Here is an 18263-nt window from a genome sequence, read left to right as displayed (position 1 = left end):
TATTTCTTCCTGAAAGGTCAAAATGATTGTGATACGAAGGAAATGTCTTACTTACATATGATAGAAAGTCAAAAATATGGAAAGAAAAAGAAATTTTAACTTCTTAATAGTCCTTAAGTAGGCATGATATAGTTTTTCTCAGTGCCTTTTATATAAGACTGATTCTTACACACACTATATATAAGAGAAATCTTATACTTTTATTTTTAAATACATGAGCACACACACACACACACACACACACACACACTTTATCCTGAAAGTAAATGCAAGATTTATAGCTCAGAGAACAAACATTATTACTTATAATGACACTGACATTCCCCATTCTATTTTCCTTCTCAGGATACCATGATGAATGTGGTTACATCTGCAAATACAGAGAAGGCCTGTATTAGAGGACAGGAACCATAGAGTTATGAACCCAATAGCTTATGTGACAGTCACACTTCAACTGCCCCCTTCACTTCTTAGAATAGTAGAGAAATATTTGAGCTTCGGTGAACACAAATTCCTTCCAGGAGAGAGACTAGGTTGTTATAGCCCATATCTTTTGGAGAAATTAAGTCATGAAGCTCTCTCTAGGTTACTTCAATCTCTTGGAACAACTATCAATTCTTTTTGAACAAAGTTACTGGTACTTTGTTTAGATTACCTTAGCAAGTGGAAACATAAAGATATTTCCCTTATGCTGGCTTGCTCATGAATGATGTGTACTCTCACAATTCATATGCACCTATATCACTTTCCATGAGAGCTGATGAACTACCCCAGAAAACACAACCAAAAAAGAAGGAAGATACACAAATTTAGCCTAGTAATAATATCTCTAGAATGGAAGTGGAGGTGGGGGTAAGGCAGGCAGAGAAAGGCTCACAATTATATATTTATGGGTTATATATGTTTTAGTGTTGTGAGTACTTTTTTTTGGCCCACTTGTCAAAGAAAAAACAAATGGCAGTGCTGGAATCTCTAAATTATCATGAACCCCACATGGACTCAGGGCCCTGGGAGCCACAGAAGAAGATACTGCTTTGTTACTCCAAGGGTACCAGTGACTAACACAGCTGGGAGTGATGCAGGAGGAGGACCTGTACATCTTGTCTATTGGAATCAGTGATGGAGCCCATCTGATGGGTGGACATGCTGTATGAATTGCATGAACTAGGGCAGTTATCTGACCATATCTTCTAGACTCTGCAGAGGGAAGATGTTATGGAAATAGCAGGTACTTGAAGCCAAGAGAAAAATCATGCTAATAGTCATATATTTGGGAGGAATAAAATATTACTAAATTCCTTGAGAAATAGCTTGATGTGATTAGAACCTGGAGATGTATGTATATAGGGGACACATGAACAGAAAAACCAAACAAGTGGGCTTGGTGAGATTAGTCATTCAGTAAAGAGCTTATCTAGTAAACTTGAGGACCTGAATTGTTCTCTAGCAACCATGTAAAAGCCAGGCATGGTAATCCATGTCTAAAATCGCAGCCACTGCTGAGGACCTAGAAACAAGGAGGCTGCAAGGGTTTCCAGTTAGCCAATCTACCTGAATTGTTGAGCTCTAGGTTAAGAGAGAGACCCTTATCAAAAAATAACATGGAGAGCTGGGCGTGGTGGTACGTGCCTTTAATCCCAGCACTCAGGAGGCAGAGGTAGGAGGATTGCCATGAGTTCAAGACCACCCTGAGCCTACATAGTGAATTCCAGGCCAGCCTGGGCTAGAGTGAGACCCTACCTTGAAAACAAAACAAAACAGAACAACCAAACCAAAAAAAAAAAAAAAATACTATGGAGGAAGCTAGGCATGGTAGCACATGCCTTTAATGCTAGCACTCTGGAGGCAGAGGTAGGAGGATTGCTGTGAGTTCAAGGCCAGCTTGAGACTACATAATGAATTCTGCGTCAGCCTGGATCAGAGTGAAATCCCACCTTGCAAAACCAAAATAATAATAATCATAAGATAGAGGCTGGAGAGATGGCTTAGTGATTAAGACACTTGCCTACAAAGTCTAAGAATGTATGTTTGAATCTCCAGGTCCCATAAAGCCAGACATACAGTGACATAAGCATGCAGTGTTGCACGTGCACACAAGGAGGCACAGGCATCTGGCTGAAAGTCCCTGGCAGGTTCATTCTCTTTTTTTCTCTCTCTCTCTCTTTCTCTCTGCCTCTCACTCTCTCCAAAATAAAATAATAATTAAAAAAATGGAGAATGATTGAGGAAGACATCCAATTTTATCCTTTGGCCTCATCACTTATGTGTACTCATATTCATGTGTACCCTACACACACAGGTGCTCACACTCATGTATGCATACCACACACACACATATATGACAAAGGAGAAGTTCCATTTGCTTGGTCAAAGAGACTTTCCCTTTTTCTATGATATCCTCCTACATTAGCTTACTTCCTCCTTGTCCATGCAGTTCCCTCTCTAACCATACCATCAGTCCCATTCCTGCTTGCCCCATAGTCATTCATTTGGTTTCTGGTATATATCACCCTATTTTCAAACCATATTTTCAATTGCTTTATTACTATTCAAATGTATTTTAAAAGTATTTTTATTTATTTGAAAGAGAGAGAAAGGGCAGACACAGAGAGTTAGAATGGGCAAGCCAGGGCCTCCTGCCACTGCAAATGAATTTCAGATTGCTTGCATCACTCTACATCTGGGTTTATGTGGATGCTGGGAACTCAAGCTAGGGCCCTCTTGTTTTGCAAAGAAGCACCTTTAACCACTGAATAATCTCTCTAGCCCCCCCCCTTTTTTTTTTCCTGTAGCCTCTCTGACCTTTTCACACACTTCCGCTTGTGGTATATACTGATTTGAATTAGTCCATCGAGATGTAACCTACCTGTCTATCTTCTTCTAATGTGACAGTTGAAACTCAGTCATTTTCATTTATTATTATAATTGTAAACCCTAATGACACAATGCTTAATTTTGAAGAATTTTAACATTTTAAAATATGTTTTTATTTTTTATTTTAGAGAAAGCATGCATACATGCACATGAAAGAGAGAGAGAGAGAGAGGAGAAGAGGGAAGGGGAGGGGAGGGGAAGAGAAGAGAAGAGAGAGAAAGAGAGAGAGAGAGAGAGAGAAAGACAAAGAATTGTTGCACCAGGGCCTCAGAAAATGAAATTGAACTCCAGGAACTTGTACCACCTAGTGGGCATGTGCACCCTTGTGCATCTGGCTAAGGTAGGATCTGGAGAGTCAAACATGGGTCCTTAAGCTTAGCAGGCGAGCTCCTTAATGGCTAAGCCATCTCTCCAGTCCAGAATTTTACCACTTTTTGAAAAAAAAAATTACATACTTAATTATCAAAATCAGACTCTTTTAAATCATGTGTAAGAAATTCTAAGCAAGTGTTTTACTACATCTTAATGCAATCTAAGTATTTAAACCTCACAGATGCCAAATTAAAGTGTATTTATCAAGCTAGTTTTGATGAGCACTGTAGGCTAAATGAGGCAGCATGCTCAACTCTATGCATTCCTCAAGTTTCAGAATTAAATGTGCCATCCTTTCCTCCTAGGTTATAAACCATTTGTGATTATTTTTGAAATGCTTATTTTAAACTATAAGAAAATCTTCCAAGCAAGCATTTTCTTTCCTTGGGGACAGGAATTTGTGTCTAGACAAGAGCAGATGGATCTCCCTGATTCTCTCAGGGTAGTCATCGTGAATGGAATTTAAATTTGCTTTTTTTGTTTCCTTCTTCTAGGCAGTCCTTTTTCATCTTTTATCAAACAATTCAGCTCATGGGTTATGTATGGCCTTCTGGAATTTATATTTGGTTTTGATGTTTGAAATGTACATTATAATTTTCCAAACATGAATTTATGAAAATGGAAGCCTTTAGGAACTCCTACTGAGAGAACAGATGACTAACACTGATGAAAGAAAGCTTAGAGATGACACATGATGAAAGTGGGATTGGCTGAGTTGCTGATGATGGCTGTATGAAGAGGTAGAAATAGTTGGTGCATAGCTGTGAGGAAATAAGGAGCAGCCTAAACTTGGCTACTTCTGCCCTTGCTGCTTGATTTTGTCCCCAGTGTGTTCTAAACAGGTGAACTATTTTTAACGAGAGTGCATATGAAAGCTAGGTAGCATTGGTATAGATATTGGAAGACTTAGATTTAGAGAAAGTATTTATGTTTTAATTTACAATGCCTCTGCCACATGTTTGGAAAGCATTTGAAAATAATCTAAATTCATTCAGCTAAAGTAAACTATAATTAAAGTTGTATAAATTCGAAATATGTGGAAAGTTGTTTTACAACAATGCATTAAAGTTACAAAGCTTATTGTAAAAAATATTTCATTTTAGCTGGACAAAATATGAGCAAATATTTCATTTGGGCTTTGCAAGCCACTACCTTTTCTTATTATTATTATTTATTTCTGAGGAGAGGAGAGACAGTAAGAATGGACATACCAGGGCCTCCAGCCATTGCAAATGAACTCCAGATGCATGTGCCACATTGGGCATCTGGCTTTCCATGAGTACTGCAGAATCAAACCAGGATTGTTTGGCTTTGCAGACAAGTGCCTAAATTGCTGAGATGTTTCCCTAGCACCAAGCCACTACCTTTCTAAATAAAGTAAGAATTTTATTTTAAAAAGATTCTTTCCTTCAGGGATCTGGTGAAGCCATTATGAAACAAATGTTTAGCATTATCCTTCTTTGAAAGCAAGGTATAAAAGATAGCTAAGGTTTATTTATCAAACCTTGCCCTGAATGGAGATTTCATAGGAAATTCCATGTTAAAAATGCAATAGTCAGTCACACAGATGATGTTGATCTTGCACAGAACAGAGAGGATCAGACAACTTAGGCAGCATCATTTCCAAGGTTATTTGTGCCAGTTCCCAATTTTCAAATTCACTACTAATTGGTCATTATTGTACTAACCTCCTCATTGCTTGGACAAAATACGTGACCAAAAGCAGCTGATGGGAGGAACGTGTTTATTTTGGCTTATAGTCCTAAGGGAAAGCTTCATGATGACAGAGGAAAGCAAGGCATGAGCAGAGAGTGGATATTGCCTCTGCCACAGCAGGAAGAAAACAGCAGCTGGAGAGTGAACCAAGATCTGGCAAGGGGAAGCTGACTGTAATACATCAGAAACCACCCACAACAACACACTTTCTCCAGCAAGGATCAACTTGCCACCAGATGGTGATCAAACATTCAGAACACATGAGTTTATGGGGGATATTTAATTCAAATCACCACAGTCAGTGTATTTCATTGTCACTCACTCAGGTTGCATTTGTGATGGCAACTCAGTATGGTTCTATGTGCAAGTCTTAGGAACATTTGCCTACTTCCAGCAAAGAAGGAAATGTTGTGTGAAGAAGTAGATTCATAACTGTGAGCTGAGTCCAAGTATGAATCGATTCTATATCAGCCACCACAGTAATCCCCCATTTTGTTAAGCACCTCAAGGACAGAATCATACCCAGATTTTTGGCATTCTATTCCAAGTTGCTAGAGCCTGAGGTGGTCTTAAACTCTTGGCATCAAGTGATCCTTCTGAGTCAGTATTCTAAATATCTGGAGCTACAGATCTGAGCTGAAGCTAGGTCTGCATTATATTATTAAAATATTTATTTATTCATTTGAGAGAGAGAGAGCAATAGAGGCATATAGATAGAGAAAGAGAGAATGGTCAACCCAGGGCCTCTAGCCAATGCAAACAAACTCCAGATACATGTGCCACCTTGTATATCTGGCTTTATGTGGGTACTGGGGAGTTGAACCACAGCCCTTTGGCTTTTGCTGGCAAGTACTTTAACCACTAAACCATCTCTCCAGCCCTTTGTATTATATGTTTGAATGTATTACTTCTAATGTTATGTAAATCTTGAAGGGGAACTGTCATTATTCCTGTTTTAAATTAAATAAGCCTCAATTTTGTTAAATAACATGTTCAAAATCCAATCTCAAGATTCAGTTATACAATAGCTCAGAAGAGATAAATATACCTAGTTAAGTATAGTTGCTACAATTGGTAGAATTTTAAACTTTTACTGATAGCTGTTTTTTTTTTTTTTTTCTGGTAGTTTCCTTTTGGCATAGATGCTTTACTAGGTAACTATTTCTGCATAATACATCATCACCCTAGATTTAGAAGCTTGACACTACATGTTTCAAGTCATTATTTATCTAGAATTAGGGTCTTGGAATGGCTTCAGTGTGGGCTTCTCCTTCCAGGTGTCTCATGAGTCTGCAGTCAAAGTAGTGTGCAGGGCTCATGACATCACTCAGGGCACAAGGAAAGGTTCCAGCTCTTTGTTTCACTATTTTTTTTTTTTTAATAGTGATTGAGCAGAAACACCTCACAGTTCCCTGACATTATGGACTTCTGCATAGAATGACTCACAATATGGCAACTGGCTTTGTTCAGAATAATCATCCAAAGGATGTGAGAGGATAAGCAATACGAAAGCCCACCGTTTGGCTGGTTATCCATATGTCACTACTTTCATGCATTCTAGAGAATAGATCAGCGGCCTTGTCTCCAGGAGGAAGGGTCATTAAGGGTTTTCCCAGAACCTAAATTAGGACACATACATATTTGTAAATTCATGATAGTGGAGACACAATAATGAATAGTATGAGATAGAACATTAGGATATATGGCGGAAATCCAGAAACTAGGAAACATAGTGCCATAGTCTCTGACATCTTGGCCTTGTTGCTTTGTGCAGTGGTTTCTACAGCATAAAAGATTCCTCAAGTCAAGACGTGGCTAGGAGGGAACAACAGAATAGCAGAGCTACACAGCAGGGAGGAAAGGTTTCAGATCATCTCATGGCAAAGATGTTTGAAATAGACAAGGACAGACTTACTGATTGATAGAAATAAGCTAATACGAATTTCAAACGTCACAATGACCTCTAAAGGAAGCAAAAAACTAATGCCAATTTTTATTAACATTTTCCATGATTATAAAAAGTATCCCATGGTAATACCCTCCCCCCCCACTTTCCCCTTTGAAATTCCATTCTCCATCATATCCCCTCCCCATCGCAATCAGTCTCTCTTTAATTTTGATGTCATGATCTTTTCCTCCTCTTATGATGGTCTTGTGTAGGTAGTGTCAGGCACTATGAGGTCATGGATATCCAGGCCATTTTATGTCTGGAGGGAGCATGTTGTATGGAGTCCTACCCTTCTTTTGGCTCTTACATTCTTTCCACCACCTCTTCCACATTAGCCCCTGAACCTTGGAAGGTGTGATCGAGATGTTACTCAGTACTCCAGTCATTTCTTTCCAGCACTGTGATACCTTCTGAGTCATCCCAAAGTCACTGCCATCTGAAAAGAGAAGATTCTCTACTCAAAGTGAGAGTAGTGTTAATATAAGGGTATAAAGATTAAGAGAAGTGCTTACTGGGCAATTTGATAATCATAGTATATACATTTTTCCAGACATCAGCAGATATTACACCCCTAGAGCTCATGACTATCTGTGTTTTAAGTTTTTAGTAACAGGGATGTGTTTCCCCCCATGGAGTGGGCCTCCAGTCCAATTGGAGGGCAGTTGGTTTCCATCATGACAGACGTGCCACTATTGCACCCATTGGCTCATTTGGGCTGGCTGGCCAATTATAAGTCTTGCAGTGTCCACTGTTGAGTATCTTCACTGGTGGTATCTCTTTCTCCCATTGAAATACATGTAGAATGGCTTCTTCCAGCTTTCTGTCAACTGGTCTACATGGGAGAGGTTATCAGCTCAGTTCCAGCAGGATTTCTCAGTGGCCTTGCAGCCCAAGTATGTGGAGTCTTCCTTAATAGGGTCTTACCATCTATTCCTGGTGGGAAACCAAGGGCCTCACCAATGGCCTATAATGTTTGGGGGGGCATCAGGGACCTCCTTGGCAAAAACTCACTGGAGGTACCCATCCCTGGCACTGAAAATTTTCTAACAATGATCTATGGCTCCTGATTGTTCCATTGTCTTAAGTGTAGGGATTAAACATTGTTCTCTGAATCTCAGGAGTAATGTTTAGCCAGGCATAATGAAAGATATAACTGGATTCCAGTGTGCAAAGTCAGTGTCACAGTTCAAAAGGTCTATACAATGCCACAACTTCTAGCCTTCAAGTCTCTTTGGTGCTTCAAGAGTCCAGCTACCTTTGTACCTTCTAGATAAGCCACACCTAAATGTAGTGGAAAGCATTTGTTTATACATCTATGTAGAAATGAAATATTTAGTATTCATGAGGTGAATTCATAGACCATTTTGTTTCCTTCTTGCAATCAGCAATAAGTGAAACACCCACACGAGTATCCCTTAAATGCCTCTGAACCTGATATTCTGAAATATCTCTTTGTGTGTGAAGTGATGAGATTGAAATACCCTCTAAATCACTCCAATAACTCATGATCATGATTTTTTTTTTGCTAAAATAACTAACATCGAGTAATAGGAAGCTTCTTTACATTGTCATGTGGGCTAATAGGAGCTGAATGTACTGATGGGTTATAGCTATGGCTTGGTCCTACTTGTACATGGACCATGACTTGAAACTTCAGAACCAAACCAACTCCTCACCAGTGATAGTGTTTCATGGAGGTGCTTACCTCATGCCCCGTGGGAAGATGTATGTCTCCAGTGGCATGTATCATATAGTCACTTTCTGTCTACTCATCCATTCATAACATATACTTGTAGTCTCCATGAATTACTCCTTGGTAGTGACCAGTAGAACTTGTTTTGGGGGGGAAGATGCTGTATTGGAAGAACAATATCAAATAGTTCATTGTTGTAAAGAATAATCAATGGCTCTGCAAAGTTGCCTCAAATTAATATTTTCTAGCCTCATTTACTCTGGTAACATCTAATACTTCACATATTTCTATCTATTAGAAGGCTTAATGACTATATGTGATGGGGGAATATACTATACTAAGGTTTTTAGTAGAAGGAGTCACAACTCCATCCCAGTCCTGATGTATTATTTACCTTCTAGATTTATTTATGTTCTATTTTGCATGAAAATTTATGGCTGTGTTTTGACAATAGGAACCTTGTTTTTATATATTCTTTCATATTTGTGTAAGGAACACCCTTCTACTTACATGGGCAGACTACACCACAAGTATTGGTTAGCTCTACACATATAGATATACTTTTTATGGTCTTGATGAATGAGTCTAGGACAGAATTATGACCTTCTCTTTGGTAAAGCTCTTTTTAAAGAAGTTCCATTCTGAAAAAGTTCAAGCTCACGTTTCTGAGAAGATTCCTCACTAAAATTAAGAGTACACACTCATAAATTGTTTCATAGCCCTGAAACTTTTAAACAAGATTTCTGAATCAATATTAGAATGATGAGCATAAGAGAATGTGAAATATAAGACAATTCATCTTACCTCAGAAATATTGAAGGACAAGTAAATTCTTCCCTGTACCTCATCCTTTCATTTATTGTCCTTTTCTTCCCAGATAGAGAGATCCTACATGCCAGAGGCATGACAAACACTTAAGATTCAAAGAAAGAAGTCTTGAGTTATACTTTTTTTTTTTATTTATTTCTTTGGAAGCGACAGAGAGGAGGAGGGAGAAAGAGAGAGAGAATGGGTGTGCAAGGGCCTCCAGCCACTGCAAACGAACTCCAGATGCGTGCGCCCCCTTGTGCATATGGCTAACGTGGGTCCTGGGGAATTGAGCCTTGAACCAGGGTCCTTTGGCTTTGCAGGCAAGTGCTTAAACACTAAGCCATCTCTCCTGACCTTGAGTTATACTTTAAAGAGACTCATGTAAAACAGTTGATGTACATAATGTTATATGAAAGTCAAGGAAGAATCATAATACAATGTACTAAGTACCATAATTGTTTGCATATGATAAGGATTCTGGAACATTGTAGACCGCTGTATGTTTGGGGATGTCATAGGATTAAGGAAGGCTTCATTGTAGCTGCTAATTTTAAATTGGAAATTGAAGATTCAGGAGGTATTTGCCTGGGCAAAGTGAAAGAACTATATGAAAGACGTGTGTGTGTGTGTGGGTGGGGGGGTGTGTGTGTGTGTATAAAATAATTCATGGACATGCCGTTAATATCCATTCTTTCCCTCATATTTGGAGACAGACATAATTAAGTCTAATGGCAACATCTGAATGTGTGTCAAAATATGCTGGGAACTATAGATAAGTTTCAGATTCTTTTGCCTTTTTTTTTTTGCATTTTGTTAAGGAGATTGGGGCATCACTGGAGAGTTTCAAGCTGGAGCATGGGATTTTTAGATAGTCATCAGAAGCAGTGGGCTAATGGGCTGTGTATCTCCACAATCTCTACTTTACCTTGGACTTCTCCCATATGGTCTTCAGCAGTAACACAGCTTCCTGCCTATTTAACTGCATGGCTCTGTGCTCTGACACGTTACCTCTAAAACCTTTTTGGAGGATGCCAACGAAATTTCTCACTTGTAGTTTAGGACTTTGATCAGCACTGTCATGATGTGTCTTTGGCTTTTATATGCATCTTTAATTCTGATTTCACCACTCTTAAAATATCATTGTTTTGTAGTTTGCTATGTAATATCTGTACAGAGTAGAGCCAGGATTGAAAAGTTTACTTCTAACTTTGTAGTTGCTTCTTTTAGGGTTGTATATTCTAAGGCTTAGGAAGAAACACGTCACAGAAAAATGGAAAAATGAAAATAATTTCTCTCACAAAATCCTGTTAATAGGCTACAGCCCAGCCTTATTCTGATGTCTCCAATTCAAGGGGAAGCATTTTGAAATGCTCACTGCAGATCCATGGGCACAATGATGTGTGGCACAAATGGACCAAGCACATGGATCAAGAAATAACCAATATATTCAATTAGGTCTTAAGGTAAAAGTTTAAGAGTAGAAAGGGGAAACTGAAAAGAGATGATCAATTATGACACATATAAAAATACATAAAAGATTATAAGCATATCATATTTAAAGTATACAATCACAATATGTATATGATGTTCTTATGTGTTCTAAAAGAATATGTACTATCCTAAATACAATGTTTACCTTTATATAGGAACATAACATATATGTTAGTCTCTTCTATTTCTATATTGTAAATCTGTTTACAGTTAAAGTATTTAAAAGAATTTTTTAAAAACATTCTTTTTTGTTCATTATCTATTTATTTATTTATTTGAGAGTGACAGAGAGGGGGGGGGGGGGAGAGAGAGACATAATGGGCATGCCAGGGCTTCCAGCCACTGCTAACGAACTCCAGATGCATGTGCCCCCTTGTGCATCTGGCTAACATGGGTCCTGGGGAGTCAAGCCTCGAACTGGGGTCCTTAGGCTTCACAGGCAAGCGCTTAACCACTAAGCCATCTCTCCAACCCCCCTCTAAATTCTTAAATTTTTATATTTCCTAGTAAAAGAAGGCTTGAAGAGTAAACTTTTATATTTTTGACCCAGACATAATAGAAACTGATTTAATCTCTTACACAGAAAGATATTCTGGTTATTTCAGGATGAGGTTGCTCAACCTATATAAGCAGCATAAGTGAAGAAGTTACTATGGACCAAGCCCTAGACTGTGTCCAACCACTGTTTGAGATTAGGCAGAGTCACCTTATTAGATTTTGTCATAGTGTGGCCGAAATGTATCAACCCAGAGGCAGCCCCACCAGTTGTAGCCAGATTCTCTTGTTCCACATCCTTAGTATTAACTTTTATGTCTGTATTTGTTTTCCCATTCCAACAAGTGGGAGATCATATCTCATTGTTTACAGTGTTATTTTATAATCAATGAAAGCAAGCAACTTATATATTTATCAGTAGTATGGACTTTTTTTTTCTCTTTTTTGAGTGTGATATTCTTTGCTAGTTTTGTTCCCTTTTATTATTAATTTATTCCATATACATGTAATACTGCTAATCCTCTACTGAGAATATAGTTGGGAAAATTTTATGCATTGAAGTGCTCCTGACAGTGTAATAAAAACCTATAAAATCACTGGTGTTCAAGATCATTGCAGCTTAACCATTAAATAGAGTGGAATTAGTATAACTCAAATATTCAGCTTAAATTGAAATAGAAGTTATAATTTTATCTTAAAGAAGTATTCATTTCTAAATGCCAAATACATTAAAAAATAATCTTGTGCTCAAGGGGGTCAATTTCAATTATCTGCATTGTTCAGTCATGTACAAAAGTTCATTCCCAACACAAAGGGATAACTGAGAGTATATTGTGTTGGCTAATGAAATATAGTTTTAGAATTATTCTTATTTTGAATTAGCATATTCTAATGACACATATTTATGGAACTCAGTGTGATTTGATACAATGTATGCTTTTCATCTTGACCAAATGAAAATAATTAACATGTTGATCACTTTTTGATTTATAGTTACACCAATACAGCTGAATATCCCCTAACTTCTTTCCATGTAAATGTAGTTTAAAAGGCCAAATGCCAATCAGATTGCTTAGAGACCAAATCATAATGATTCATCACAGAAGGAAAACCACCCTGACCTTGGGTTTTGATGGTTTACATTAAAAAACTGGTTACTCTTTTTTTCTTTTTTCTTTTTCTTTCTTTTTATTTTTTCACCCTCTAGCCCTCCCTCTCCTGTTTCTCTAAAACAACATCTGATTTTCCTGACAGAAGTGCACTTTTCTAGGAATGCTGTATCTTAAGTACTCTGACCTTAGAGAGTAAACTAATTTGGCAGAGTTTCTTGCAGAAGGGATGGAAGTGAATGTTAAAGTATTAGAGAATGAACATGAGCATAAAGGCAGATCAGGCATGAAAGCTCTGAAATAAAACTATACAAGTGATGTTTCCACTTTATTGTCCTTATATATAAAATGAATTGTGGTTTTGGCTTTCATTTGCCATAAGATTTTATTGTTAAAAGATAACAGCTGAGAAATTGAATTATTATTTCCAAGAATCAGTGAATAAACACTATTTTTTTAGTAGTCAGTGGAAGTATTCTAGAATTCCACCAACTCTACTTTTTGTTTACCTCATGTTTCAAGTGCCTGTGTGTGTAGATAGGTAATCTTGTTAGTAGGTTGCTATGTTAGCATTTTAGGAATTTGTATATGCATTTTGTTTCACATCAAGTTGATTGTGGTTGCAGAGAATATGTGAACTTTGAACTCACTTGGTTGTTCTTTTCCTAGGTCTTTTGGCTGGAATATTCCCATTTTCCCTAGTTCCCTTGGCTCAATACTTCCATAGTACCCCTCTTTCCCCATTCTCCTCATTTCTCAAATCCTGCATTCCTGACAAACATTAAAAAAGTCAGATCATTTTATTAGCAAGGCACTATAAAGCCATGTGTGGTGGTTTGAATTTGGTGACCCCCATAAACTCATATGTTTTGAAGGCTTGTTTCCCAGATGATGACAGTTTATGGGGTGGGCCTTGCTGGAGGAGGTATGTTTTGGGGAGGAGGTTTATGGATATTATAGCCAGCTCCCTTTTGCTAGTATCTTGCTCAGTGTCCTGCTGCTGTTGTTTGTTTACCTGCTGTGGCAGAGGTGATGTACAGTCTCTGCACAAGTCATGTCTTTTCCATGCCATAATGGAGCTTCCCTTTAAGACTGTAAGTCAAAATAAACTCTTTCTTCCTCTAAGCTGCTTTTGGTTGGGGACTTTGTACCAGCAATGAGATGGCAACCACAACACCATATGATGTAAAGTTTGCTCTGTGCTACCTAAGACTATTTTCTGGTATTAGTTTATGGACACATTTTAAGAGTAAGTTCACATCCAGTTCTTTGGCATGCATTCTTACACTGAATTCAGTGATGATATTTTATAAACAAAGTTTCAGACTTAGAAATTTAAGAAATCTTGGCCAAGATTTCACAGTTTATAGCTAGCAGAAGTGGAACTCAGGCTAGAGGGATGGCTTAGAAGTTAAGGCACTTTCCTGCAAAGCCAAAGGACCCAGGTTAGCCAGATGCACAAGGGGGCACAAGTGTCTGGAGTTCATTTGCAGTGGCTGGAGGCACTGGCATGCCCATTCTCTCCCTCTTTCTCTGTCAAATAAATATACAAATAAAAATAAAACATTAAAATATTTTGAAAAAATAAGTGGAAATCAGATTATCATAATACAAATCTATATTTATACACCATCACACATCACCTTCATTTTGCAACCCATCACAGTATATGGAGTAAGTTTCTTCTCTCTGATGAGGGTAAGTGGACTGAAGGATCTCTGATTTTGCCCAAGGGCTGGAGTGAGGAATAGAGAGAAACTGTCTAATCCACTGATTTTCCCTTGTTTACCCAGTGATGCCACGCTTTGCTGAACAAGTTGAGGTTGCCATCGAAGCCCTGAGTGCCAACGTCCCTCAACCGTTTGAAGAGAATGAGTTTATTGATGCCTCTCGCCTGGTGTATGATGGAGTTCGTGATATCAGAAAGGCTGTGCTGATGATCAGGGTATGTGCAGGTCCTCTACAGTACAGAACTTCTATTAAGGCTTCTAACTTCATTTTGTAACTACTCAATGCAGTCTGATAAGATATTTGTCTCCTTATCTAGTCAAATGAGGTAGATTTTTTACTTATAAAGGAATGAATGATCCCAATAAGCCCAAATTCCTATTGAAGATCCTGAGGTATATACCCTGCTTATGTCTTCTCTGAATTATTTCCCTTGTCTCATGCTGATTTAGCGGAATCCTAGCTAGTTTATATTTGTACCCATTGCAGAAATTATGATTCCCAGCAGGATCATCAGAGGATTAGGGGCTGTAAAGAAATGGACATTATTGAATTTAGTAATGATAACATTACAAATCATTATATTATCCTTGTAAAAATAATTCAGACAGGTTGGCCTTGTACTCACTAAATAGTGACTTCCAGGCTAGCCTGGACTACAGCAATACCACACCTCAAAAAACCAATAACAATAATGAGAATAATAGTAATTAGAGTAATCATTATTATTCAGACATTATGAATAAGGTCATATAGCCTCACATTCAACTTTTCCCACTACCTACCTCATTAATTTCCTAGCTTCACACTTTTCTGTCAGTTTTTGTGTGAGTTTCCAAAACAGTGCCCCAGAAATGATATAACCATTCCTGTCTATAAGATACACATTATAAATTTTATAGTTGAATTTCAACATATTACATCACTTGTGACTTGCTTTGTTCATCTGAGATATGCCTTAATATATCCCTAAAACAGGTGATTTGCTCCATATAGTTTAAGTGCTGCATAATATTCCACTGGAGTTTTTCCTCCTTATTAGCATACCAAAATTTAGCATAGTGACCCAGACATAGTGGTTATTAGCCACAGAACTCTTTTTTAATATTTTATTTTTATATATTTGTGAGAGGGAGAGAGAGAATGGGCACATCAGGACCTCTAGCCACTGCAAATGAACTCCAGACACATGTACAACCTTGTACATGTGGCTTATGTGGAATCTGGAGAGTTTAACCTGGTTTCTTAGGCTTCACAGGCAAGCACCTTAATACCAAAGCCATCTCTCCAGTCCATAGCCACAGAACTCTTTTGTCAAATAAAATACTTAGGGTAAAATATAACTGGCATCTGGCATATTTATGCAAACTAGGAATTAAGCACAGAGCCATCTTCTATATGATTGATTAGTAAGTCCAAGCCTTTAACCACTTAGCTATTCTGATTCTCTTACAGCACTGAGTCCAAGAGCTTGTGTCTGATGTTAATGTAATGGGCACAACATTTTATTTTAAGCAGTTTATACTGAGCCAGGCATGGTGGCGCACACCTTGAATCCCAGTACTCGGGAGGCAGAGGTAGGAGGATCGCTGTGAGTTGAAGGCCAGCTTGAGACTACAGAGTGAATTCCAGGTCAGCTTAAGCTAGAGTGGGACCCTACCTTGAAAATCCTCCCCGCAAAAAAGAAAAAAAAGTTTATACTAAGAGGCAAAAATGTAACAAATGAAACTAACTGTAACTAAGTTTTCTTTAGGTACATGTGTCCATGATGTCATTCAGCATGATGTACTAGATACACTTAAAATAGTAACTCTACAAAATTAGTGGGTTTTCTACTGGATGAGATAATCTTAGAATATATTGTTAACACTAACCCCCACAGTTGTCCTGGGATGTGACCACTGATTTTACTGGATATACTTAAGGAATTTTCTATCAATGTAAAAATAGGATCTAAAGCAACACCTCTTCTTTATTCCAGAAACCCAAATATTACAACCTCCTAATTCACTATTATAAAGTAGGGATTTCAGGAAGTACCTGTGTTGTAGTGTCTCTCTATACAATGCACACCAAATCCTTTGAGGAAGCCATTACAAGTATGCATGCTCCTCTTTGTATATCCAGAGTACAAAATGTGTCTGAAGTGAGTGGCACAGCCTGCAACAGGCCACTGCCACTAAGGTGTCTCTGTGTTGACAATCCATGCTCCTCCTGAACATCCATCAACTCCTCTTGAGAGCCTACATTCCATCCTCCAGTCTTACCTTCCAATCAGCTTGACTGTTTTCTGAAAAGTATTAACTTTGTATTTTGTAATTTCATGATCAATTCTAAAAGATCACAGAATTCAGTAAATTGTATCATGTACTATTAAGCATTTTGAATTCAAATTTGGAAGTAGGGAGATCGAAATTTCTTGTGTTTTGAATTTTCCCTTGTTATACCGATCAGGTTCTGACCCTCTTTCACAACCTGCCCCAAATGCACTTTCCTCCCATGTACTCTCTGTCATAATGACACTTTTCTTTAACCACCCACAACTGCATCTTGCTCACTGATAACATTTGTTACACTGTTTCGATGACTATTACTTTTAGACTATAAAATTTTGGAAAGCTTGGCTGTCGTTTTTTTTTTTTCTTTTCCCTTCATTATGGTGCTTTTTCCAAATGTAACAATACATAGAGAGAGGAAAAGAGAAGGAAAGAGAGAGAGAGATAAGAGAAAGACAATTATAAATATTGGAAGACTAGAAGATGTCAGGAAAAAAAGAATTAAGGACTAGAAGAGGAGAAAAAAAAAGGATCACCAGCCTTTTTAGAGCAAATAACAAATCTGATCATTTTTCCCATTACATACTAACTTGTGATATAAGGTAATAGACCATGAGAATCATGTTTTCAAAGCAGTCAGCACTAAATCCTACTATAATTCTCAAGGCATATTCCCTCTTTTGCCATTTTCCTGCTGTGTTAGCCTTCAAATTTTTGTGACACCCTTCATCTGAGAAGCTAAGAAAGTTTATACCTGTCATTCACTTATTCATTCATAAGCTGTAAACACACACACACACACACACACACACACACACACGTACACAATTTCAGATAATGTGCCATATCATTATCACATGAAATGATATTCTCCTATCTCATCACTTCAAGTGATCCAATCACATAGATTTCATAACACTTAAAATTTTGGAAAAGAGAAACAAATGTATAATGTGTCAAAATTACTGTTTTTAAAATCTTGATCCATTCTGTACTGAAATGCCTCCATTTCTACTTCAAAATTTCATGGTAGCATTTTGGAATACAAATTAACTTTATAAGACAAAAAAAAAAAATCCATTTTACAAAGTGAGGAAAGAGGGTAATACAAGGGGGAGCTATTTCTCTCACGCAAGCCGGGCTGTGTGCCTTCTGCCAAGGTGCGGATCACGTTTTGAAAAAGAAAGAAATCTCTTTGAAAAAGAAAGGATAGCTGCAGAAAGGACCATGATGGGTCAAGTCCTCCATCACCTTGCCTCTCAGCAATCAATACATATTTAATGGGGATGTTGGTGTCAGAGAGCCCTAGCAGCCCTCATACATAGACAGAGCTTGCATATCTTGAATTCCAGCCTCATCTTTTAGGACCCCATATCTGTCTTGGAGTCTGTCGTTCATTTGGTTCTTGATGAAACTTTTCCTCCCTGGTGGTCAGATACATAAAGATTTTCTAAAAATCTTTATAAGGTCATTTTAAAAAAAGGAAGAGAGGACTAGAGAGATTGTTTAGTGTTTAAAGCACTTGCCTCCAAAGCCAAAGGACCCAAGTTCAATTCCTAAAACCCACATAAGACAGATGCATAAGGTATCACATGCATTTGGAGTTTGTTTGCAGTAAGTAGCTGGAGCCCTTGGCAAGCCCATTCTCTCTCTCCTTCTATCTGCCTTTTTCTCATAAACAATAAATATTTTTTTTTAAGAAAAAGGGAAGAGGCAATTTTAGTAGACTACCATACATTGAGCTCCTGATC

The 18263-nt window shown here is 37.8% G+C and overlaps 1 protein-coding gene across 3 annotated transcripts in view; it reads left to right on the top strand.

Annotated features, from left to right (window-relative positions):
* Window positions 1-18263, top strand: part of Ctnna2 (catenin alpha 2) — a 1209750-nt gene that overhangs the window by 1122254 nt on the left and 69233 nt on the right. For all 3 annotated transcript variants that reach the window (XM_004660539.2, XM_004660538.3, XM_045151911.1), the window contains one exon: window positions 14302-14453. In XM_004660539.2, coding sequence (XP_004660596.1) covers window positions 14302-14453 — 152 coding nt within the window. The remainder of the gene's footprint in view (window positions 1-14301; window positions 14454-18263) is intronic.

The sequence above is a fragment of the Jaculus jaculus genome, chromosome 6 (assembly GCF_020740685.1).
Source record: "Jaculus jaculus isolate mJacJac1 chromosome 6, mJacJac1.mat.Y.cur, whole genome shotgun sequence".
Classification (NCBI taxonomy): Eukaryota; Metazoa; Chordata; class Mammalia; order Rodentia; family Dipodidae; genus Jaculus; species Jaculus jaculus.
This window is presented reverse-complemented; position numbering and strand designations above follow the sequence as displayed.